Raw genomic sequence first — 23,902 nt, forward strand, 5'->3', positions numbered from 1 at the left:
TTCTCATCATCACTCGTCTGTTGTTGACCCAACGTTGTTCTCCTTCCCGCGTTCATGTGGCTAAAGCGCGTTCACGTAGTCTTGTAGCGGCGTTCCCGTGAAAAATATATTTGTACAGCTTCAGTCAGTGCGCGACACCGAGACTGCCGGGCGACAGCAGCGTCTCTTTTTAGCGAATGTGGAAACAAACATCCAGACGATTAACGGACGTATAACCTAACGCGGATCTACGTGAAGTGGATTCTTTTTTAATTATTGCGTTTGGCAGCAGAAGAATATTTTTTCTGGGGGTAAGTGCAGTGTTTAAATCCCCGTTCGAGGATAATGGCTCTGTCTGTTGTTGATTTTACTAGGCTTAGCGTGCTAGCTAGCTCAAAAGCGGCTAGCCGACCATGCTATCAATCCTTTTTGCTGTATTCCTCATCAAAACACATTTTATGTGACCCATTGTTCTGCTAACACGTTACGATTCCTGGTGTGGTTCGTAACCAGTCACAAAATATTTTTTAATTTTACCAAGCGCTGAGATTTGGTCCATGTAGCCATTATTAGCCCGGCTTTGCTAGCTTTCTATGCTAATGCTAAACGAGACACACTGTTTATGTGATGAAATGAAATAAAATATAACCATTGCAGTGCCTTCTAATATTAATAGTAGGATGCATAGATGCAGACACACCATTTGTGTTTATTCTTTTAGTCCCAAGCTTGAGGCCTCGTTAATTGAGATTGAATCGTATTGGAGTGTTTCTAACCGTAGCGAGATGACTTGACTGACAGATAGATGCTGTATTAATCTCAACATGCAAAAGCAGCCTGGCGTTATCTACACATGTGTTAACGTTATATACACAAAGACAAAGTCAGCATGTGATTTAGTAACCTTTTTATCACTGTTATGGTCAATATAATCTTTAATGATGATGATTTAGAAATCAGTCATAAAGAAAACATGCACAAAGCTAGCCGTCAACCGACCCTTGTTTTGGAGTTTTTAGTCTACACGACTCTCTCAGACTCAAGACGTTACAGTAAAATCGTGTGCATGTGATTGCTTTGAGACCTAAAGTAGCTTAATGTCATGAATGCCCGTGTCTCTGCTACACACTGGATTTATTTTAAGCTTCCGCGCTCTCAGACGCCTTGAACTTGGCAGCTCGACCATCACATCACTCTGGTTTGTTTACAAAGCAGCTACGATTTGCAATGGAGATGTTGCGAGTCTGAATTGAGCTGTACTGTTTTTGTTGTTCTTTATCCTTAAAGATCCATTTAAGCACCTCCCCTATCGATTACCGTAATTGAGCTTAAGTTGCTGCTGGTTGAAGCAATAGTTAGATAGGGTCAAATCCCTTCTGTAACTAACCTTTTTCTACTATCAAGGTAAGGTAAGGTTGTTGTAAATACTGGAGTGTTGTCACGAACCTGATATTTTCCTGCATAGAATAAATAGAGGTTTTAAGAAAGCCTTCAGGCTGTTTTTTTTTTCAACATCTAAACCTGCATCTATTTGGGATGCCTTATTTGCCCATAGCTATTTCTAATTGGTTTGATGAAAATGCCTGGAAAGGCGTAAGGTTAAAAATGCATAAACCCTTCTACTTTGGCTTTGGGACACATTAGATTTGTGTTTCTGTGTGTCCAGGTACTTGGAAATGCAATCCTCCTCTTTCATTCTCCCCTCAGCAGTGATCTCTAGGATCATGTTATGGGGCATTCTTCACAAAGTTATTGATTGTTTATCTCTGCTTTTGCTGGTACAACATCTCTACAGATATTTGTGTTCTTTAGTAAGATGTTCACAAGGCCATGTTCATGCAGCCTTTCAAGCAGAGATTAACCAATATCTTTTTTCACCAACAGGTAATAGCAGTAATTATAATAAATGATTATTATTGTTGTTATTATGTGAGAAAATATACTTAGTAAATATTTTTGCATTCTAAATGATTCTACCTATTTAATTATTTATTTATTGGTATTTCTAATGCCTACCTTTAACATATGTTGACTTGCAAGACATCTGTTCCTTTTAAATGGCGTTGTTGAGTGTTATTCTATATTGGTGTTCCCAATATAACCATAAAGAGAGGAAAAGTGTAAATATTGGTTTATCTCTACTTATTGTGTGTTGTGCAGCTAAATATTTGCCTAAAAAATCATGTGGTTGTCTGGACATTTGGATCATTTCAATCAATGTCTGGAGCCATTTTATTGTGACTCTTATGTTTTCAACCTGTTTTTGTGGGGCAGCTGCACACACTTGGTCAGCCGAACTTGCCCCCCACAGAAACAGCATCTGTCTTTTAGAGTTAGACTCCACAGCTTCAGCGTAATGGTGAGGTAACCTGAGCCTGTTTAGAATAGCTGAAACAGGAGTATATACCGGTAGTAGGGATAGACCATTTCACACTCTCTGGTCCATTGCATCTCTCTTCCACCTCTTATGCTTGCGTACACACAGCACTGTTCTCTTTACCCCCTTGTGCCAGCAATATGTCTCCTGCATAATCGCTACAGCATCATAATTCTGGTTGACCATCTGTCTGAGTGAAGCAGACAAGAAGCCTGATTGTTTACGTTGTGTACATGCATGGAGGTGGGTGGATTCAGTCTTCACACTGCGTCTCAGTATTCTTTCTCCTTGACAACAATCAATTTGCACATTTCTAGCTTAGCATGTTTTGGATTAATTTGTTGCAGTTGCTTCTAATAATTGTGCTTTTGTTCATTTAAATAGTGTTATTGTTATTAGCCTGCTTGAGCTTTGCTTGGCTCTGAGATTCTGTTTTGGCAAAAGAGCAGCGAACATGCTGATGTTTTTAGTGTGTGTCATTTATTAATCTGATGTGCAGCATCTAAGACAATTCAAAGTATGCTTTTCAGCATGTGGAATAGGCACACTTTAATTGGCAAGGATCTGACATTTGTGGCCTGTGAAGATGATTGAGAATGACAGCTTTTGAATTTTGACACTGAACAGAGACTCAAACCCTCTTATGTAAATGTAAATGACAACACACATGCACTAAATGCCTCGTTGTTTGTCTAGGGTGCCCACAGCAATTGAATGGTTATGGCTGCATGTTACCTTAACAGCCCCTTGCCCAGAGCTCTAGCTGTATATAGAGTTACAGGATAGAGCTCTAATGGACTCTGTCCATGTAGAAGATATCTTGGGGAAGAGCAGGAGATAATGGATGGGATAGAATCGCTAATGAAGTGTGCATGTTATGCTTCATTTCCCCTGTTTGTCTTCAGATGGAGAAGCTTCTGTTTCACTTTTGAAGTGAGTGGCCCAATTGGAGACGAGCGTGTTGAAGATGGTCCTGCAGATGTAGTCCGTTAGATGTTGTGGTCTAGGGCTGGGCGATATATAGAACGCGATGATCATGTGCATCTCGTCAGTAAAGCCGGTTTCGTGATTAGCGGTAAATCTCCATCACCTGCATTCAAATGGAGTGGCATTTAATACACAGAGCCGTAGATTGACAAGATACGCAATATCGCTTGATAGATGAATCGCCTTCAATAATGAACACGATATTGTGTAGCTTGTCAGTGAACTACGGCTCTGTGTATTAAATGGCGCTCCATCTGAAAGCAGGTGATGGAGATTTACCGCTAATCACGGAACCGGCTTTCTGACGAGATGCGCATGACAATCGCATGCGATATATCGCCCAGCCTATTGTGGTCGTAGTAATGTTTAATTAAATAAAGCCTGTGGAGGATAAACTTTTGTCTTTCAGATTAGTATGCTTATTGTATACTGTTTGATTGTTTATGGTGTTGATATTCACACCAAATTATATGCAATGTGCATGTCCTGTTGTCGGTGCATGTTTACAATGCTTTTGCAGTGTGTAAAAGCATTCTGTTAAGATGGGCTTAGGGCAAAAATCTTGCACAAAACAACTGCACTGATGATTGTAGATTCAACATGAGTGATATGTGATTTGTTTTCCCCCTAAATTATTTTCCACTGGAAAATTCCACTTGCTTTGCATCCCGACTATAGAGGAGTAGAGCTCTGCTGTTTATTCTACCTGGAGCACTATGACCTGCATGTAAATATCATGCCTGAGCCCTCATTTAGATGGAAATGCTGGGCAGAATCTCTGCCCTACCCTCAGCCCTTTTGTTTACAAGTGCTTGTCCTGTGTTGATTGGAGATTTGTACCATTAACAAATCATTCTGCTGTCAGCATATGATCTGGGCCCATGGGGGCAGTGTGGAGCACATGGTGCATTGGTTTCCAGAGCTCAACTATAATTGACCTATCAAGGGAGAAAATGAGTCCTTTTATATATCAGTCTGGAATTTTGTATGTTGATTTTTTTTTAGTTTTTTTATTATTATATAATAAAAATATTAGAGTATTATTAGAGGGTTTTTTCGAGTTTAGAAGATTATGTATGGGTGATAAGACTCTTTGTCACTGCATAATTTTACTCAAAAATATAAAAGAAAACATCAAAAAAGCAGTTCATACAGTCCTGTACTGATGAATTCAGGAGATGACACTGCCATTTCTGCCATCTGTTTTCTGTTTCTGGATTTAAAATTAATACTTTGCTATACTGTAATGAAGGACAAAAATTTAAAGAATTAAATATTTGGGGAAAATCAAGGTCAGCTGAATAAATATTCAATTTATAATACCATTTTGTTGTCAAGTGACAGTGTTAAAGATTTTTCCTTTTTGTCATAAAAGAATTTTATTTATTTATTTGACTTTTTGGCCATTGACACGGCAAGGTATTTTTCCTTGTATCCGTGCAGACGGGTTGGTGAGAAATTACAATAAGCACATTTAACACAGAACAGGATGCCTGCAGGTGTTTCAGTCACACTGTATGTGAGGCAGGACTGAGCAAAACCCATTTTACATGCGTGAACCCTCACATCTGCCCTTTCAAATGATAATGTTGCAACACTGGAACAAAAGACTTGGCAAATGGTCTTTGATAATTTTCAAAGGCATTCATTTCTTTTGTAGGTCCATCATTGTATTTAACAGCTCTATGATTAACAGATGTTTTTACATAAATAGGAAAAGGCTGTCTGAAGAACCTAAAGATGAACACCATTTGTTGTGACTGTAATGGCGAGGATTTTAATACGACGTCTCATGAGCACAGCTTTGTGGAACTTAATGTTTTGGTTGCCATGTTATCACTAGCTAAATCTACAGGGTATGTTTTGACGGAGGCTAGGGACCAAAGGTCACACGAGACAGTCAGAGCCCTGTAGTGTCACACTGAAACGCAGATGGGGGTTGTTGTCCAGGCCTTAATGTCAGTTTCAAGAGCAGAAAGGTCAGATTGTTTTTATCAGCCTTATTCTAGGCATGTTGGGCGTGCGCTGGGGTATTTTGGGTAGTGGTGAGAGGCGATACTTAGTGGTGTATGATGTGGCTCTGCGCTCTGAGCTTCTTTATAGCAGTTAGGATTGGCGGTATTGAATTTGTTGTAATGCACCACATTCTCTTTCTCTTACAAAGGCATTAAAGTGCCTGTAAAGCTGCACTGCTCAGTATTTGTGGTTTTGTTAGTGCTATTTATGAGCAGCGTGTGTGATCGTTGAGTGTTTTGTTTATGTTGCCGGCTGTCGTAGAGGTGCCATGCTGTAAAATCTCTTTGTCTGGGAGACATGAATAGAGGCAGAGGCATCGGCAAGAGGAGGAGCTGTGTAATCTGACACGGCTGGGCCCATGAACCGGTCCCACTCCTCCTCCTCCTCCTACTCAGAGAGAGAGAACCAGAGAGAGTGAGCATGCTGACTTCAGACTGACATTTGACTCCGTGGTGACTGTGCAGGCGGGACTCTCTCCTTCTTTCTGCGTTTGTTCTGAGAGTTTGCTCCTCTGTGCAACAGCGTGCTTCTTCCCTCTCCGTTTTCTTCACTTGGAGAGCTGACGGGATACTCTGAAAGTCCTGGGAGTGGTCTATCTCAAGCAAGTCTTGGAATGTGCTAATAGAGGGAAAAGCCTGACAACTTGACTCCTTAACCCTGTTTTTAGTCTTTTTGCCTCTTTCTGGAGATTGCTGCTGGAAGTCTCCTTCCAGGCACTGGAATCTGGATCTACTTGTGTAACATTCCTTGACTACAGCGAATATTTTTTTTTTTTTTTTTTTTTTTCTTCACACACTTTCTGCTCTACCAACTTTCTTTGTGCTCGTCCTGGGCTGTGCTTTACTGAAGAGAAAGTCTTTTAAAACACAAATATATTGCTCTCCACTTTGAGGAACACTTGCTGGAATTACGCAGATTGTGCGAGTGTAGGTGTTTTGGGACTCATCCCTTCCTCCTTTGGGGGGTTGGGGGTGGGGATAGGCGACCTGTTGGAGCTGTGTTTTTATCTTAAGCTGCTCTTAGAAGACTGCAGGAAAACGAGCGTGAAACTGAAAAGGAGGGACCCTCTCGTACAGGCCCTTTTGTTTTTATGGAAAGAGCATGATGAAGAGTCAATCTGCTCCCCATGTCGGCTACTATTAGACTACAGCCCGTGTACTCATGGAAGGGGGTGCTCAAGCTCTTCTCTTGCATAGCGGCCAGAACTGCTAGTAAACCTAAAGGTAACAACCATGCTTGCATTGTTTACTACCACCGCTAACTTTACTACCTGAGAGGAAGACCATTTCGTTGGTCTCTGATTCGCTTTGCCCAAAAATGAAAGCTCTATTCTTATTTGCTATCCCTCATGTCATTCCATACCTGAATGACTTTCTTCTGTGGAATGAAAAGAGATATTTTAAAGAAAGTGTTTGTCGACTCCATACCATGAAAGTCAAGAGTCCAAAACAACATTGGATAAAACGCTTTCATTGAATGGACAATATAACACTGAAACATTTTCACATGTGACATAAACCAGAAGACAATCAATACATTAAAAACACATTCATACCCACCCTTTTTGTGTAAATAAGAAAACTGTTCCATTAACACAGTTGCTGTCCTTTGGGCCTCTTGTATTCCTGTGCTTTCTACTGTGGACAAAGAGGGGAAAGTTGTCTATTTTGAGAGACAACACTTATTATTTTCTTTTCTCTGTTTGTTTTAAAATGCCGATTTCCCTCCCATCCTTGATTTCATCTGTGGCATGAAAGCATGGCTTCAATGAAGCTGTCATCAGATCTGCTGTGTGCATTGTTCCAGTGTTTTGTACTCAGCTGTGCTTTTATGTTCACTACGTTAGTAGTGTAATAGTGTAGACTAAGATACACATATGGGTTTTGGGTCGGTGTGGGGGGGTTGAACATTAAAGTGGGACGGTACAGTGAGGACAAGCTGAGGCTTGTCTATCTACTAAGGCAACTCTGACTCACAAACTGGAGGATCATGTATTTCTGTGTCTTTGTATATGGGTAGATGGCATGACACATTTTCATTGTCTCTTCATAAATGCATATTTTTTTAAACATCTGGAAATAATAAAGAATAATCTGCACTTTATCATCAATTTAAACTTCTCAATTTAGCCTAATTATGCAATTTTAAAGCTCAGATTACATGACTATTAAAATTAAATGTTGCTAAAACTAGTTACTAGCCTAGTTACCACATCTGAAATCATACATTTTCCCTTAAAATAATCCTCTTCAAAAAATAAAAATATAACAAATTCTAAATGTTGAAAAAATCCATGTCCATTTGTCAACTACCCACAGTACATTTCTATGCCTTTATCTTGTCCTACTTATTTTTAATTTTTTTTTTTTTTTTTCCCACAAGCCAAAGCTTTTTGCTGGTAGCTGAATGGCTGCATTCGTTTTTTTGTATGACATAGAATTGATCCTGAGATTTGGTATATTGAGACAGGTCACTGTATGACTCATGAATGGATTCATAACTTAATCACGAGGTTCTCATACTAGCAGCAGAGTCAATTACGATTGTTGATATCAGAACAAAAATTGAGTTTTCAGCTTTTAAGTCCCTGTTGGCTTTTGGTCATGCTGATCCATGATATTGACCATCTGCCAGATTTAGACTTCTACATCTCTTAAACTGCTGAATAATTTCACCAGATACTTTAATGCATATTGATCGACCTTCCATTTTGAACGGCTTCTGATGAAGTATTGAAGTGTGGCCTAATGTGGAGAAATCAATGTGAAGCCCAGACGCTGTTGTGCTGTGCATTAGTCCTGCCCACCATAAGCATCAGCTTTAACCGGCTTCATGTTAGAAAGGCTAAAAATTGTATAAAGCTGTATTCATAGGGCCACTGAAAGGAGATCAGTTGGAGGGGTGTGTCTGTTTCTTTACATCATGGTATGAAGAAATGTCTGTTCTACTTGTTTTGTACCTGTATTGTTCCCAGTTTCATTGACTTTTCTGTTATCATAATTTATAATACAGTTGCTATATAAAAAAATAAATAAAAAAGTTTTATGTTGTTTAGAAAGTCATTCTTGTGTAAGAACAATGTTTTAAGAAGGATTTGCAACACTTTAGTTGTTGTTTAGATAGTGTGGGAGCTTAGTGACACTTAAACAGTATGGAAACACTTTTTTTTTTTTTTTTTTTTGTTTGGTTACGCAATGAACGAACTGACTAGCTGTGAGACCTGATTTTCACCTCTGTTTATTCTTTGTGGAAAAACCAAACACTCACTTATAAAATAAACCAGAATAGCAGCTCAACAGTTGGAAAACAAACATAAGTAGATCTAGAGTGTCTTCATTGTATTTTACAAAACTAACCAAACCTTCTCTCTCTCTCTTTGCATTCTCTATCATTCCAGAGGTCCACACATTTCAAGGAAAGAAGAAAGACGTACTTGGGAATCATATGGACGAAGGCAAGTATTCACTTTTATGTTCTCACTGTGTGAGTTCTGTTATTGTATTTTTAGAACATGCAATGTTTAGGTTATCCAAACAGAGACTACTGCCAATGTGCAGGCCTTTGGAAATGTAGGATCATTGAAACTTGCAACAGGGTTGGGTTTTTCTTGGATGTGATGCTCCATTTTATGTTCAGCTGATGTTTAGTTCAGCTTCAGTTCATGGGGATGTGCAAGGCTTCTTAGTGAATGGAGAAATATCTGAGGAAAGATGGATGATAAGGGCTTGTGCTTATATTCACTCTCAGTGCCCATCCGGAAAACAGTACCATCAGACTTCCAAACCCTCTGAGCCTGATCCAGCTTGCGTTTCCACCGCCAACAGTACCCTTACTCGATAGGTGTGGTGTATGCTGGGAAGTAGCGATCGACGATAAAGCGCGGCAATAAGCACAACTCTGCCTCTTTTATGTCAGTTTTAATGAACAATAATAGCCATTATAAAAGTATGAGTACAAAGTGTAAGAGGCTTATATAAGAAGAAATAAAGACAAAAGCAAACAATTCAGTCAAACATATGCTAAAAAGTCAGCGCTGTACTTGGGGCTGTCGCGATAACCGCAATACCGCGCTATTGATGAGCATAACCGCAGAGGAATGCAACAACCAGAGCAACCGCGATATTTCAGTGTTTTCTTTTTCGTAAGGTTACGCCCTTCTTGTTTTACACCGTGCATGTGTACTGAATATTAGCAATGATAATGTGTTCGACTGATCGCGTGTGATTTACCTGCGTCTGTCCTTCAGGCCAAGTCATGTATATCTGTGAAAACAGGTTGTCATGTCCAAGGAAAGCAAATCTGTCTTAGCATGGACGCTCTGCTGGTCAGCTGAGCCTTTAAAAGTGGCGCTCAAAGTAAAAATGATTTAAACAGCGTGTTTCATTACAAATCTCTGAATGAATCAGCGCTTTTGAACATGTAGTTGAATGAAGACTCACTCAAGACAGTTCCTTGACGCTACCTTGTGGCGTAACAATGAAACTGCACTGACTGACAGCCCATCTAGAACACGCAGGTGAAATATTAACAGAAAACGTATCTTGTCAGTCAGATTCGAGGATCAGAACTAACTGATTTTATAACTGATATTATAAAATATGCGGTCATACCGCGCTATTGAGCCACTCAAAATTACCGCAAGGGAAATTCCTTAACCGCGACAGCCCTAGCTGTACTACGGTAAAGTTCAAAATAAATATATAAAGTTAATCATAACTAGGGTTGCAAAATTCTGGGAATTTTCAAGACTGGAAACTTTCCATGGGAATTAACGGGAATATATGGGAATTAACGGGAATTAATGGAAATAAACTGGAAATTTGCTAAATTGCAGGAACTGGGAACTTAAATGTGGTTGAGAACAAAAACTTGCAGCATAATCTTGGTTAAAACAACCAGATTTAATGCAATTTCAGTTTAATTTCTACTCTACACATTGCTCAATCGCACACAGCACACTGCTTACTGCAGGGCTATCGAGGCCACGCCCCCTACATGCACTGTGCTTATCTACCATTACATGCACATATCATTTCTTAAATCCTGCACACAAAATATCAAAATGTCCATCTTGGCAAGTATTCATATAAATTACATGAATATTACAAAAAATGTTTAAAACTTCCTTGTGCTGTGTTTGTAATATACTGTGCAACTAAATTAGGCTATACCATAGTAAAAACAAATACACTGACTGAACAAACATTTAGGTGAGATAATAATAAAACAAAAGTCTAAAAATGACCCTCCCCCCACACACAATCCTCTAGTCAACTAAGAGGGGATTCCCCTCCATTTTCTCTAAAGCCGCACTTTCTGCATTTGAGCCCAAAGACTACATCTAAGTTTTGATATTCTAAATATATTTGATCTATGGGATTCACGTTTAACTAGTAAATACCAAAAAGTGTTTATACAGTAGCTAGACAGTTTATGAGGTAGGCTATGTGCTATTTAGCTCAAGCTGTGATGCTCCTTCTGCTAGCAAGTTTTCTGTTATCATACAGTAGTGCAGTACTGGTCAAAAGTTTGGACACATTACTATTTTTAATGTTTTTAAACATTGCATATCTTTTGCTCATCAAGCCTTCATTTATTTGATCAAAAATACAGAAGAAAAAAAAAACAGTGATATTGTGCAGTATTGTCGGTATTCCAATTTAAAATAATGGTTTTCTGTTGTAATATACTTTAAAATATAATGTATTTCTGTGATCAAAGCTACAGTCTTCAGTGTCACATGATTCTTCAGACATCATTCTAATATGCTTATTTATTATCAATTTTGGAAACAGTTGTGCTGCTTAATATTTATTATTATTACTACCTGTGATTCTTTTTTCAGGATTCCTTGATGAATAAAGAGGTTTTTTTTTTTTAAAACACACACATTTATTTAAAATAGAAATCCTTTTTTAACAATACACTACCATTCAAAAGTTTGGGGTCAGTATCTTTTCTCTTTTTTTTTTAAATAAATTAATACTTTTATTCAACAAGGATGTGTTAAATTAATTTAAAAAAAAGTAGTAGCAAAGACTTATATTGTTAGAAAATATAAAACTTTTAAAATATATATAAAAGATATAAACTGTTCATAAGTTTTTATTCAACAGTAAATCCTGAAAAAAGCATCACAGATTCCACCCTAAAAATGTCATTTTTAAAATTTGTATTAGTTTGCATGCAAGTGAGCCTATGATCAAAAAATATATATATTTATGTTTGTATATGATTCAGTTTTATGAATTTCCAATTAATTCCCATAAATTCCCCAAAATTCCCATAAATTCCTGGTAAGTTTCAAATGTGGAAAAATTTTCCGCCCCTTTGCAACCCTAATCATAACTTTGTGCTCAGCCAAAACTATATGACCAGGAACAAATAATAGATTCATGAGACCACAAATGCCTGTTAAATATACCCAAAACGAATTGTGTATCATGTTTAATCAGAGACATCAGAGCCTGCGGCATATGTCGGAAGGTCTAGCCGAGCTAATGCCGAATTCACACTGCACGATTTTCAAACTCGTCGGATCGCTGTTGTTTTCACACTGCGTGACTATCTGGGGAAGCATTCAGTCGCTGTTCTGTTCACATTGCACGATGGATCGGCGACAGGGGCTTTCACATTGCACGATTTCACAATAGGAAGAATCGCCGACAACTCTGTCTGATCCGCAAACTCGTTTCACAACAAAACACACGCGAAGTGATAAGGAAATAACGCGAGAACCTGCGTCGTCAGACCGTTGTTCTCGAGCGAGACTGGAAGTATTAAAACAATATAGCCCGCAAATGGTCTGTGCGCTGATTTCCAGCTACAAAAAGAAAGACAGATTATGCAGGAGGGAGATGCAGGGATTGTGTTCTGCAAAGAGTGGTAAATAATAATTTGCAGTAACTGTTATGCTGATGTTGCGGCTGGTCAAGCGTTTGTGCTCGTTTCTGTATGATATAATTGTACATATTAAAATACTGATATGGTCTATAACTCCTCACTGAACTTCCCTCTACCCTGTATCTTTGTCTCTCATTGGCTGAAGGTCATCGTGATGTAGTTTTCAGTCAGAAATCATTGCACACAGCAGGACTGTGAATCGCCGACAGCTCCAGATATTTAGCATGCCAAATATTTCGCGGGCGTCGGCGACGTGTCGGCGATTCTCTCAGATCGCGTCTTTGGTAATTCACACTGCGCGATTGTTATCTTTATAAATAAACCACAGATTTGACTTTTAAACAATTACATTCTTGCCTGGAAAAACTCTTAAAATTACATTTCATGACAGAATAACAGTAATATTTTGAAAATTACACGGGTTTTGGGGCAATGACGTCTCACAAGTCCACAAGAACACATATTAAGGAACGGTTATTGTCAATTTATTACAGTTATTACAGACGGCTATTGTCTGTGTGAAAATATAAAATACACTATTATAGGGTTGTGCCGGTGGATGATAGTATCGTGTATCAACAGGAGGGACATAATTAAAACATAATCAGCGATATCGCCTTTGACAATAGCAAGATTATTATTATTAGGATAGTAATACTATCTAATTTTAATATCAGGGCTTATTTGTTGCGTTATATTTTTCAGCGTTTTTACAGTGTTGCTCGTTATAACCAATCACACACGATTATGCTGAGCTTATGAATGTAATGGCCAGTCAGAGGCGTTCAGATGAGTTCCGTGAATTCTCTCATCACAAACAACAAAGTGCAGATGTACGTGCGATTGTAAGTATAAGAGATTTATTCATCTCACTGTGTAGAGTCACTAATTGTAACGGGAGTGTTTTTAAAGTGCATAAACTTGCACTAGACTGAGCTTGTGATGAGATCTTTGGTAATGTAAATGTTCTTTGCTCATTTTCTGTAGCTGCTTTTTGAATAACCGAGGAAATGTAAGCATTATAATTAGTAACTTACGATGTTTCTATTAATTTGTTAAATACAAATTCAGTCATATTAAAAACATTAGGCTGCTTTTAGCCTTATGCTGGAGTTGGTTCTCTTTCCAACTAAGTAAATAAATAATTAAATAGCCTAAATTAGCACGATAATATTGTGTATTGGCGATCTCACAGGCTGACAATATGAAAATTTAGCATATCGCCCAACACTACACTACACTGTTATATTTTTTGTGTTTGCGCACTCTGATATAAATAAGCTCAACACTCACGGACAGCAGAGTGGAACGAGTGAAGGAGAAGCTTTATCCCCTTGTATCACGCAAAAATGACGTGAGTTTAGCTCCACCCTTTTACCAAAATAGCAAACCATACCGTACCACTTTTTTGGTACCCTTCCGTTGGGGTACCCAGCACAGCGAAGGGTACCAAAAAAGTGGTACGGTATGGTTTGCTATTTTGTTACCATTCACAACTTCTGACAATGGAAACGGACATAATTGTGTACCGTACCATACTGTACTGAACCGTACCGCTCGGTGGAAACAAGCTCTTACGTTGCTCTTAAAGTAGCCCATCTCTTATGAAACTAACTTTGGTTGGTTACACCACATTGCCATCTTTTTGGCCTTAATCACTTCATCCACCAAAGCCCTGTATACTGAACTTCTTGTCTGTGCCTTACATCAATTTTAGAAGGACTTCTTCCAGAGAACTGTTCAATAACGCTGTTTATAAATGAAACTAGACCAAAAGCAGTTCATTTTATTGGAACATGTCCCAGAATGTATCCCACAAACCCCTTCTGCAGTCATACATGTGTACAGTACAAGCTTGTTTCCATAGCACATATAAGCCTCATAGAGGAATTGAAAGAGCTAGTCAAACTCTAATCGTAAATCTTAATAACCCACACAACTTTTATTATCCATTTTGAGTACTGCTTTCAGATCTCGGGAATAAAACTAATTCCCTTTACAGAATGTTGCAGACCACTAACCACATTACAGAGACTGCAGCGATCTTAAATCCAATGGTAACACCTACTGAGTGAACAAAGCACTTGACCACAAACATCTCAATGGAGTCTGGCATTATTACTGTACCTGATTAAACACCAAGCCAGAGTTTAATAAAACTTCTGCTAACCCTAAAAATTTGCTAACCCTTTTTATCTATTGCCATTCGTTAGTGATATCTTCAGTTTGTGAGTCTGCAAATGGATATTAGAGGGTTCTGCCTCATGCTTTTCAAAGTGCTGCATTGTAAGAAACTATTCAAGTGTTTCATTAATGTAGGTGTTTGTCACAGAGGTTAGTTATGCAACTTTGTACTGTCTAAGCAAGATGCAGAAAGTCAGCTCTTTCATTTTCTCTTTGTGAATATGAAATTGTTTCTGTGCCTCTTCAATGGTTATTTAATCCGTACCCTTAAATGAACAGAACCCGCTTCTTGATTTTAACCAGGTTTTTACTTTTATGTGCAGTTGTAAAATGTTATTGTTCCATCAATTACAATATTGAATTATGAGAATGCTCAATTGTGTATTCAAGCAATGCACTTATTTAATCTCAGATATGCCTTAAGAATTTTTTGTTTTCAAAAGTTTCAACTCATGTTGTCATGTCTCGTCAGAAACCGGCCCATATCACTTACCAGACATGTGGAGTCCCAGCTCATGCTCCAGGCATGACAAACTTAGGTTGCAGTTTTGATATTTGAATTCATCAGCAAACATTAGAATATTTGAGATGTGACTACATTGCAATTATCTGTGTCTTGACTTGGAGATGAGTGACGACTCCAGAGATTTTGCTTTTTGCTCTTGCTGCAGGGTATGGTTTATGGTATATTGTGGTGTTGGTTTTTTTTTTTTTTTAAGGCAAGACTCTGTGTGTGGGTGTGTGTATCATTCTATGATGTCATTGAAAATTGCTTGAGGTTAACATCTCACCATATTCTAGCTTGCAAATAATCACGACTCATTGGAAACCAACAGCTTTGTTCACTCAGAATGTAGTGTTGGGTTGGCTTGAACTCTGTAACCGTTGACTGAAGAATTCTGTAACCCCAGAAACATAGTGGACAAAAGCATACAAATGCAGGTGCAAATCCTTGGCCAAAGCATTGAAAGCATGTTCTGCAGTTGTACATGCTATAGGTTCTTACATTAAATTACTGTAGTGGTAACAGTACTTTCAGTTGTCAGTGCCATTAGACCAGATGTGTTTTTATTTAGTAACTAGCTGTAAACATGTCGACAGGTTAACTTGTTGACCTTGTATAGCTAAAAGTGTTTTGTTCACATTTTTGTGCCTTGGATTTAAGACTTGACTATGACATGTCATCTGTTTTTATTTAATTTTTTGACTCCGCTCAGCACTAGTGCTGATGTTACCCTCAGCATTAATGCTGATGTTTTTGCTGAGGCTCCATTGATTTGATGTACTAAAGTTACCTGGCCTAACGGTCTACCTGAGACACACAAATAGCAGTATTGGGTATTGCAGCTTCAGCTTGTGCAGTGTTGCATTGCCATTTGCCTTTTTGTTGTCTTCCAAACACCATTAGAAGACCTGACAACGAGTTCTAACCACTTCCTCTGGGGTTACAGGATTTCCTGTTATATGTGATGGACTGCAAACTTTCCACTGACATAGCAGCTCAGCACTGCTGGAGAAAAGAGAGACGCCACAGTTCTTTTGATTCCCAGATGAAGAACTTTACAAAGAAAAATCAGCAATGCCACAAGGGCTTCTAGCTCTCTTACTTTCTTCTAGAGTTTTAAACCAATCCTTAGTAGAAGTCAACTTTTTTTTTTTTTTAAACCCAAGTCTACTGTTTATGTGCCATATAATTTCTCGCTTTCTAGACATACTTTTGGCACAGTGGACTAAAAAGGAAAACAAATGGCAAACGGTCACAATATACATTATAGCTTTCCAAAAGAATAACCCAAATTGGATGAAAAGTTTTTTTTATTTTTTTATATTACATTGATGAATTGACACCTATACTTCCTCATTACATTGAAGGTTAATTTAAGATGAGACTAGTTGGATGAACATGATGTTTGAACATGCTGCTCTGGAATGCTTCTCTGCCCCCCCCCAAGAAACAAATTTCTGATGGATTGATATTTAACTTTGGCAGAAGTAGCATATTTTGCCTGCCAAGCACAACTTATAAAAGTCAGTGTCCATAAATAATCCTTTCTCACAGTTCAAGCACTATCTCAAACTCTAACTCTAAACTTGACAGGACCTATATGCTTGCTTTCCCTTCCCTTCCAATTCATTTACACCTTTTCCTCTCAGCGAGACACATGCATCACTTCAGCTGTCATTAAAACCTCATCTTAATGGAGCAACAGTGTCGTAACAGTAGTGTACAACAGCCATCAGTTTCATGGTGGGAGGTTGGCCTGCTGTCTCTTTGGCTCAATGTCAAGCAGACAGACTGTCTTTGCTTCTCTTATTGTATCAGTGACAACTGTGCTGGAAATAAGTGCACATCTCAACGTAAGCCAGTTGTGTCCAGTCCTGTTCCTGGAGGGCCAACATCCTGCAGAGTTCAGCACCAACCTGTCTGGAAGTTTCTAATAATCACAAAGACCTAGATTAGCTGGTTCAGATGTGTTTTGAGTTGAAGTTAAACTCTGCAGATCGTTGGCCCTCCAGGACACCCCTGACATATACCCAGGTGAGCGCCTGTAAAATGTTTCTCTACAGTTCTAACACCGTTTGGGGGCTTGCCTGGGATTTGACCACACGTCATGCAAGAATCATACTTTCATTCATACATACAGAACATAAGTTCCCAAGTGGGGCACTGTTCCTGTAACAGTATACAGGATTGTGCTAGCAACAACAAGATTATGGGTTCGATACTTATTGATCTACAAATATATCTTAAATGCAGTGTTGCTTTGATAAAGTGATTATGTAAAACATGTTCCTGCATCATTCTTTGTTATTCTAGGACCTAAGGCTAACCCTTTTCCTTCTGACTGGTTGATAGAAATGTTCCAGGACCAAAGGATGATGATCCAGGAATGTGTAAATCATGTTAAGCATCCATATGTATTTGTTGCCACTTCTAATCCTCTGGTCTTTGACTACAAGCCTAGAAAGGCATTGAGGACGTAGTGCGAGGGCTAATTTTGGCCTTAGTTGTTATACTCGGAGAGCTGCTCAGTGAGGAGGCTAAAAATACTTAGGGCTTTATCAGAGCAGATGTGTTTACTAGCAGATTCTAAGCCACCTACATACATGCACACACAGAGCTCGTCGTCTATCCACACCCCCACCCTCTTTTCTGGCACTGTCCTTATTCCTCCATATGAGACGATTTACTGTGCTCTGATCCTGCCACGCTGCTCCTTTGTTCTGTAGTGTCTTAATTGATGTCTCTTTAATTTGCAATCAGTCTTTTTCATTTGCTCCCCAGTGCTGATTTACAGTTGCTCTTGTGCTTCCTATTGACTGATGTGTAGATGTAGGGTGTTACACCCTCCTTCTGTCCTGCATTAGGAAAGAATCCATCCCAAGTCCTATACTTCTCTCCACAGGTTGTCCCATACACATACACCCTTCTCACTGCAGCTTGTTGCCATAGGAACAGTACTGAAGCAGACATGCGCTCTGGTCCACTCTCCATGTCTGGCTTTATAAAAAAAAAAAAAAAAATGAAGCGTGAAGATCTGTGCATTTTAGTCGTGCCAGAAATAGCTGCCCCAAGCCTTCCCCAGAGGCCCACGTCTGACTTATCGGTGGCACTGGACGGCTATATCTATGAGCCACTCGGGAAGAACAGGCCAAAGCGCTGCTGAGACTTTCATAGCTTTATTTGGAGTTCTTACTGGTTGAATCAGCAGAAACGTGCACCTTTTACCCTGAGGCTACATTTTAAAATATCTACTGCTTTATGTTCAGGCAGCAGAGGTGCTCAGGTCAGTGCATTAGATGCCAGCTGATCTCTGTTGTCCTGCATAATGAGTTCAGCTGCGGTTGGATTTGGAGTAAATGCATGTACCTCCATTTCCTTCTGGCTCTCTGTGTTAGCCATGCTAACTCTCTTCTCTGTCTCCCTCTGTTCTTTAGAAATGAGTCGCCAGACTGCCACAGCGCTGCCCACAGGAACCTCTAAGTGTCCCCCTTCTCAGCGCGTCCCTACCTTGTCGGGCACCACCGCATCCAACAGCGACCTCGCCAGCCTGTTTGAGTGCCCGGTCTGTTTTGACTATGTGCTGCCGCCCATCCTGCAGTGCCAGAGCGGCCATTTGGTTTGTAGCAACTGCCGGCCCAAACTCACCTGCTGCCCCACCTGCAGAGGCCCTCTTGGTTCAATCCGCAATTTGGCCATGGAGAAAGTGGCCAACTCAGTGCTTTTCCCATGCAAGTATGCCTCATCGGGCTGTGAAGTCACCCTACCGCACACAGACAAGGCTGAACACGAGGAGCTTTGTGAATTCCGGCCATACTCTTGCCCCTGTCCTGGTGCCTCCTGCAAGTGGCAGGGATCTCTCGACGCCGTCATGCCCCACTTGCTGCACCAGCACAAGTCCATAACCACGCTACAAGGTGAGGATATTGTCTTCCTGGCCACAGACATCAACTTGCCTGGGGCGGTAGACTGGGTCATGATGCAGTCATGCTTCGGCTTCCATTTTATGCTTGTGCTGGAGAAGCAGGAGAAATATGACGGCCACCAGCAGTTCTTTGCCATCGTGCAGCTGATCGGCACACGGAAACAGGCGGAAAACTTCGCCTACCGGCTGGAGTTGAACGGCCACCGGCGGCGACTCACCTGGGAGGCGACGCCACGTTCCATTCACGAGGGCATCGCCACCGCCATCATGAACAGTGACTGCCTTGTGTTTGACACCTCCATTGCTCAGCTGTTTGCAGAAAACGGCAACCTGGGCATCAACGTCACCATATCCATGTGCTGAGGACTAACAGCTGTGCATACTTGAACGCATACACAAACATACAAACATGAAACCAGACATTTCAATACACCGCAGGATACCTTGAGTCGTGCTTGGGGGACGGGGGAGTAGCTAACCTAGGGAACTTTTTGCTGTTGTTCGTTCCGAGTAGTCATCAAAAAAAAAAAAAAAACTGTTATTGGTTGGAGCTTGGCACGTCCAACCAGAACTCCTGGGTTCTCAGTTTTATGCTACAATATTATATAAGTTAAATAATTAATGTATTCTACATTTTTGAGAGCAACATTCATTGCCCTTGAAGGTGTCGGAAAGCCACGTTTGTGGAATGGACATTTGCAAATGTGGCATTTGGAACGAGGGTTTGAGGAACGGCACGCTGAGCTGGATGGCGGTTGGGAATATTGATCAATTATGGGGTGGGTTTGCTCAAAATGCGCAACCCTTAGAGCAAGTTTTTGTTCGTTCTGTTGTTGTTTCCCAAGACGTTTTGCATTTCAGTTCAGATAAAACACTAACTTTTTATGTTCAAATATAAGGTTTTGTTTTATTCTAATATTGTCCCCCCAACACCTTTTTTTTTTTTTTTTTTTTTTTTTTTGTTCCCTTTAATTTTTCCTACCTTGAGTATGATACAGAAAGGTTCTGGTAATTGGTGCATGACCACTGGATAAGTTATAACAAGTCCAGATTTCATTTTAGAAGTCTTGTTTGTTTCTGCCTGTCGCTGCAGTGTTTCTCCTGTTTGTTTTTGAAGGGATGGCTTGGCACACGCACATCAAGCCAGGTTATAAAAGCCACACTTCTTATTTTTTTTTTTTTATATCAAGTACTCTTGAAAGATAGATAGAAGTTGTACAGTATGTGTGAGATCATAAGTTTTGTTTCCTAACCTGAAAGCCCTCAATTACAAACACTGGAGCAAACACTGCATTGAATGTCAGGCTAGGAACCGGGGCAATTAATACAGTTATTATAATGAGATTATTGTCATAATTATCATTTTGTAATGACTTAATAAGAAAATGGAATGAAAAAGGCTGTTGTAACCTTGTGGCTAATCTTCAGTGTTTGTAGATAGTGTTCTTCAGAAGACATCCGTGTCTTCTTTTCTCTTTTTGTAAGTCGATATTTTTTGTTGCTGTTGTTCTTTGTATGTCTGTATTTCTGTTTTTTTTTTTTTTTCAAGGATAGGGTGAAGCAAAGCCAAACATCTCTGTGGATACATTGTACTGTTGCTAGTCCTGATCTCTAATTTTATTTGTTTTATTGTTTGTTTTGTTCTATTTTGCCAGTAAATAAATCTATCTTTTTCATACCCTCTGTGAATTTTTCTCACTGCTCATTCTAAATGACAGCTGATGGTAATGTTGGCTTCATGGATCCTTGCTCCCTTGCTTTTTAACAACATTTAAACCTTATGACATGTAAACCTAAAACTATAATATTACTTTACATCTGACGTTAAATTGCATTGTGTGCAACATAAATTTTTAATATGTTAAGCATGCTTTTAATTTCGTGACTATTTAGGAATGTTTTCAAATCCTATTGAAGAAAATGAATAGGAAAAATTCTGAACCAAGACTGGCAAAATGGGAGGTTATTGTTTTGCTCTGTTTCCTTTTATGGACTGCTAAGATCAGAATTAATGATATGTATTGTCCTCATGACATGAACATCCTGGGAGGATTTTTACTGAACGTTTAAGCTAAAATGTGTCGCTAACATTGCCTAATGGAACTACAAAAGTGATTTTTCAAATGGCTTTCTGCGATTTTTTTTTTTTTTTTTTTTTTTTTTTTCTTCTTCCCAATCTTCCACCGGTTGGACAAATGTAGTTAAACCCCAAGCTCACGATATTAGTAGAGCCAATGTTGGTGGTTAGGATGCTCAAACAAGTTGTGGTAGCGCCAGCATTTATACGTTTCATGGAGCTCAACCTCTACATAGACTATAGCTGTCTCTACACACTTTTCCAGGACCAAAGTGTGTGGAAATTAGCTCTTCTAACAAATCGCTACCCTTCAAGTGGAACTGACAGACTGAAGTGAAAGGGGCTAGTCTACATCTTACAACGTTTCCAAACACGCCTCGTATTTTCAGGCCAGAGCTGTCATGCAGGTATTACAGTCAAGGACAAGAACGCATTAAAGCAGGTCAAATGTCAGCTTTGTTTGCTGTATAGCATATCAAATTATGTTCATGGCAACTACAAAATTAAGCAACAGTTGTCAAGATGAGTCACTACTACAGTTGTCCCAGTAGCACAGACAAATGGCAATACTTTCTCTATTGTAAGTTTAAATTGTAACATCATAGAAAACTATGAAATCACATTTATTATTCTGACATGTCCAAATTGATTCAAAACTCTGATCCAACAAGAAGTAAATGTAAATAGTCAGACTGTATATTGCCAATATGCTATTCTACGAACAACACTGCAAAGGAGACACTGTAAACTTCGTGTGACGTCTTAAAGGAAGAATGAGGCTTGTGGGTGCTACCAATTCTAGAAACATTTCCTGTAGTGACACAATGACTTTTCTGGCAGTTATTTAATGCTAACCTCCATTCGTTTGACAGATCCCAGATGTATTCCTTTAAACTGTACAGTTGTCAACATATTTAAATTTTCCAGTTCTCATATTTAAGAACTTTGACTTTCATTAGTCTAATTCATTTAGTGAAAAACACTTGGTTAAATCACAGTTTTCAAAAAAGAGTGTATTTGTATAATTATCTACAGTATCAAGATCTCAAAAATGGTCAGATCAACTTTTTTTGTCAGTTCTACAGGAACAAAACTAGACTCTTACAACAATCATCTGTAATTAAATCAAACAAATTAGAGGAAAATTAATATAGGCTTATTTAAAGCTGATTTGCTAGCATTCAATGCTTAAGGTGAGAGTAAGTGCTTCGTGTTAAGCTTCCTATGAGGAAAAAAAAAAAAGTCTTGGGTTCATGAGTTTGTCTAGCAGCTACAATCTCAGAGTTTGCTGACAACTTGTGGATGACTGACAGCCGTGGGAAACCCGCCATCAAAGGCCGCATTCAGGACTTCATCCAGAGTGCTGGCGAAAACAAAATCCAGGTCAGCTCGCACATGGGCAGGTATCTCCTCCAGATCTTTCTCGTTGCGCTTGGGGATGATAACTCGTTTCAGATTGGCTCGATGAGCTGCCAAGACTTTATCCTTTATACCTCCCACCTGTAGAGAGACAATATATATCTTGTGAGATATGAGCAACTTCTAATGATGAATGGTTTTTAAATAAAACCAGTTTCTGTGAAGGATGTGCTTTGGGTTCCTCACCGGCAGCACCAGTCCTCTCAGAGTGATCTCTCCAGTCATGGCCACATCAGAGCGCACCAGCCGCCCACTCAACAGCGAGGCCAGGCACGTTACTATTGTAACACCGGCTGAGGGTCCGTCCTTGGTGACAGCTCCTGCTGGGAAGTGCAAGTGGATATCGGTACCCTCCAGAGGATCAGCGCTGCCTACAACAACATCATTCGAACACATAAATCTCGCTCACAGTCGATCGCTGTTGAAAATTCTTTGCCATCACAGGAATAAATTAACATTTAGAAATATAATAAAAATTTGAAAAAAGAGAGTTATTTTTAATTGTAATAATATTCACAAGACTTCTTTCAAAACATTTGAAATTTTAATGTAGTGTGTGTCTGTAACTTACCATTAGTAAGGAGGTAGGTTTTGGCATTGCTGCGGAGCCAGCTGATAGCTAAATGGGCTGATTCCTTCATGACATCACCCAGCTGTCCCGTCAGAGTCAACTGACCTTCCCCTTCCATACGACTGGCCTCCACAAACATGATCTCTCCACCCAGCGGAGTCCAGGCCAGCCCGATCGCCACACCTGGCAGGGTCAGTCGCTCCGAGACCTACAAACATAGACAGCTCTGGTTACATACTTATCGTAACATGTCAAAAATTATATATATATATATATATATATATTACATACGATAACTATGTTAAGTATATGTTACATACTTATAGTAACGTCCAAAAAATTATATTACATACGATAATATATATATGATAAGTATATGTTACATACTTATCGTAACATCAAAAGAAATATATATTACATACAATAATATGTGACCCTGGACGACAAAACTTTTCCAAAATTTAGATTTATATATCATCTGAAAGAATAAGCTTTCCATTGATGTATGGTTTGTTAGGATCGGACAATATTTGGCTGAGATACAACTATTTGAAAATCTGGAATCTGAGGGTGCAAAAATCTAAATATTGAGAAAATCGCTTTAAAGTTGTCCAAATGAAGTTCTTAGCAATGCATATTACTAATCAAAAATTAAGTTTTGATACATTTACAGTAAAAAATTTACTAAATATCTTCTTGGAACATGATCTTTACTTAATATCCTAATGATTTTTGGCATAAAAGAAAAATCGATAATTTTGACCCATACAATGTATTTTTGGCTATTGCTACAAATATACCCCAGCGACTTAAGACTGGTTTTGTGGTCCAGGGTCACATATATATATATATATATATATATATATATATATATATATATATATATATATATACGATAAGTATGTTAAGTATATGTTACATACTTATACTTATCATAACATCAAAAAATGATATTACATACG

The 23,902-nt window shown here is 39.0% G+C and overlaps 2 protein-coding genes across 4 annotated transcripts in view; one reads left to right on the forward strand and one right to left on the reverse strand.

Moving 5' to 3' along the window:
• Positions 1 to 20,551, forward strand: siah1 (siah E3 ubiquitin protein ligase 1). Of its 2 annotated transcripts, none has more exons than XM_058750685.1 (3): positions 1 to 290; positions 8,757 to 8,813; positions 18,386 to 20,551. In XM_058750685.1, exons 2-3 carry the CDS (start codon positions 8,804 to 8,806, stop codon positions 19,234 to 19,236), a joined length of 861 nt encoding a protein of 286 aa, XP_058606668.1. In that variant the 5' UTR covers positions 1 to 290; positions 8,757 to 8,803; the 3' UTR covers positions 19,237 to 20,551. The 2 variants fall into 2 exon arrangements, with proteins under 2 accessions (XP_058606668.1, XP_058606667.1); XM_058750684.1 differs by lacking the exon at positions 1 to 290 and adding an exon at positions 5,651 to 6,582.
• lonp2 (lon peptidase 2, peroxisomal) overlaps positions 20,398 to 23,902 on the reverse strand; it is a 24,887-nt gene continuing 21,382 nt past the window's right edge. For both annotated transcript variants that reach the window (XM_058750681.1, XM_058750683.1), the window contains exons 13-15: positions 22,941 to 23,148; positions 22,556 to 22,740; positions 20,398 to 22,450 (exon numbers count right to left, since the gene is read on the reverse strand). In XM_058750681.1, the coding sequence (XP_058606664.1) occupies positions 22,229 to 22,450; positions 22,556 to 22,740; positions 22,941 to 23,148 (615 nt within the window). In that variant the 3' untranslated portion in view covers positions 20,398 to 22,228. The remainder of the gene's footprint in view (positions 22,451 to 22,555; positions 22,741 to 22,940; positions 23,149 to 23,902) is intronic.

This window comes from Onychostoma macrolepis, chromosome 18, assembly GCF_012432095.1.
Source record: "Onychostoma macrolepis isolate SWU-2019 chromosome 18, ASM1243209v1, whole genome shotgun sequence".
NCBI classification, from domain to species: Eukaryota; Metazoa; Chordata; class Actinopteri; order Cypriniformes; family Cyprinidae; genus Onychostoma; species Onychostoma macrolepis.

What these genes read in the sequence shown, in the direction of transcription:
- siah1 (XM_058750684.1), top strand. Translation starts at nt 6,486, where the DNA reads ATGTCGGCTACTATTAGACTACAGCCCGTGTACTCATGGAAGGGGGTG. An exon ending in AACTGCTAGTAAACCTAAAG is followed by an intron (nt 6,583 to 8,756) that starts GTAACAACCATG and finishes CTATCATTCCAG; the next exon opens with AGGTCCACACATTTCAAGGA. An exon ending in TGGGAATCATATGGACGAAG is followed by an intron (nt 8,814 to 18,385) that starts GCAAGTATTCAC and finishes TCTGTTCTTTAG; the next exon opens with AAATGAGTCGCCAGACTGCC.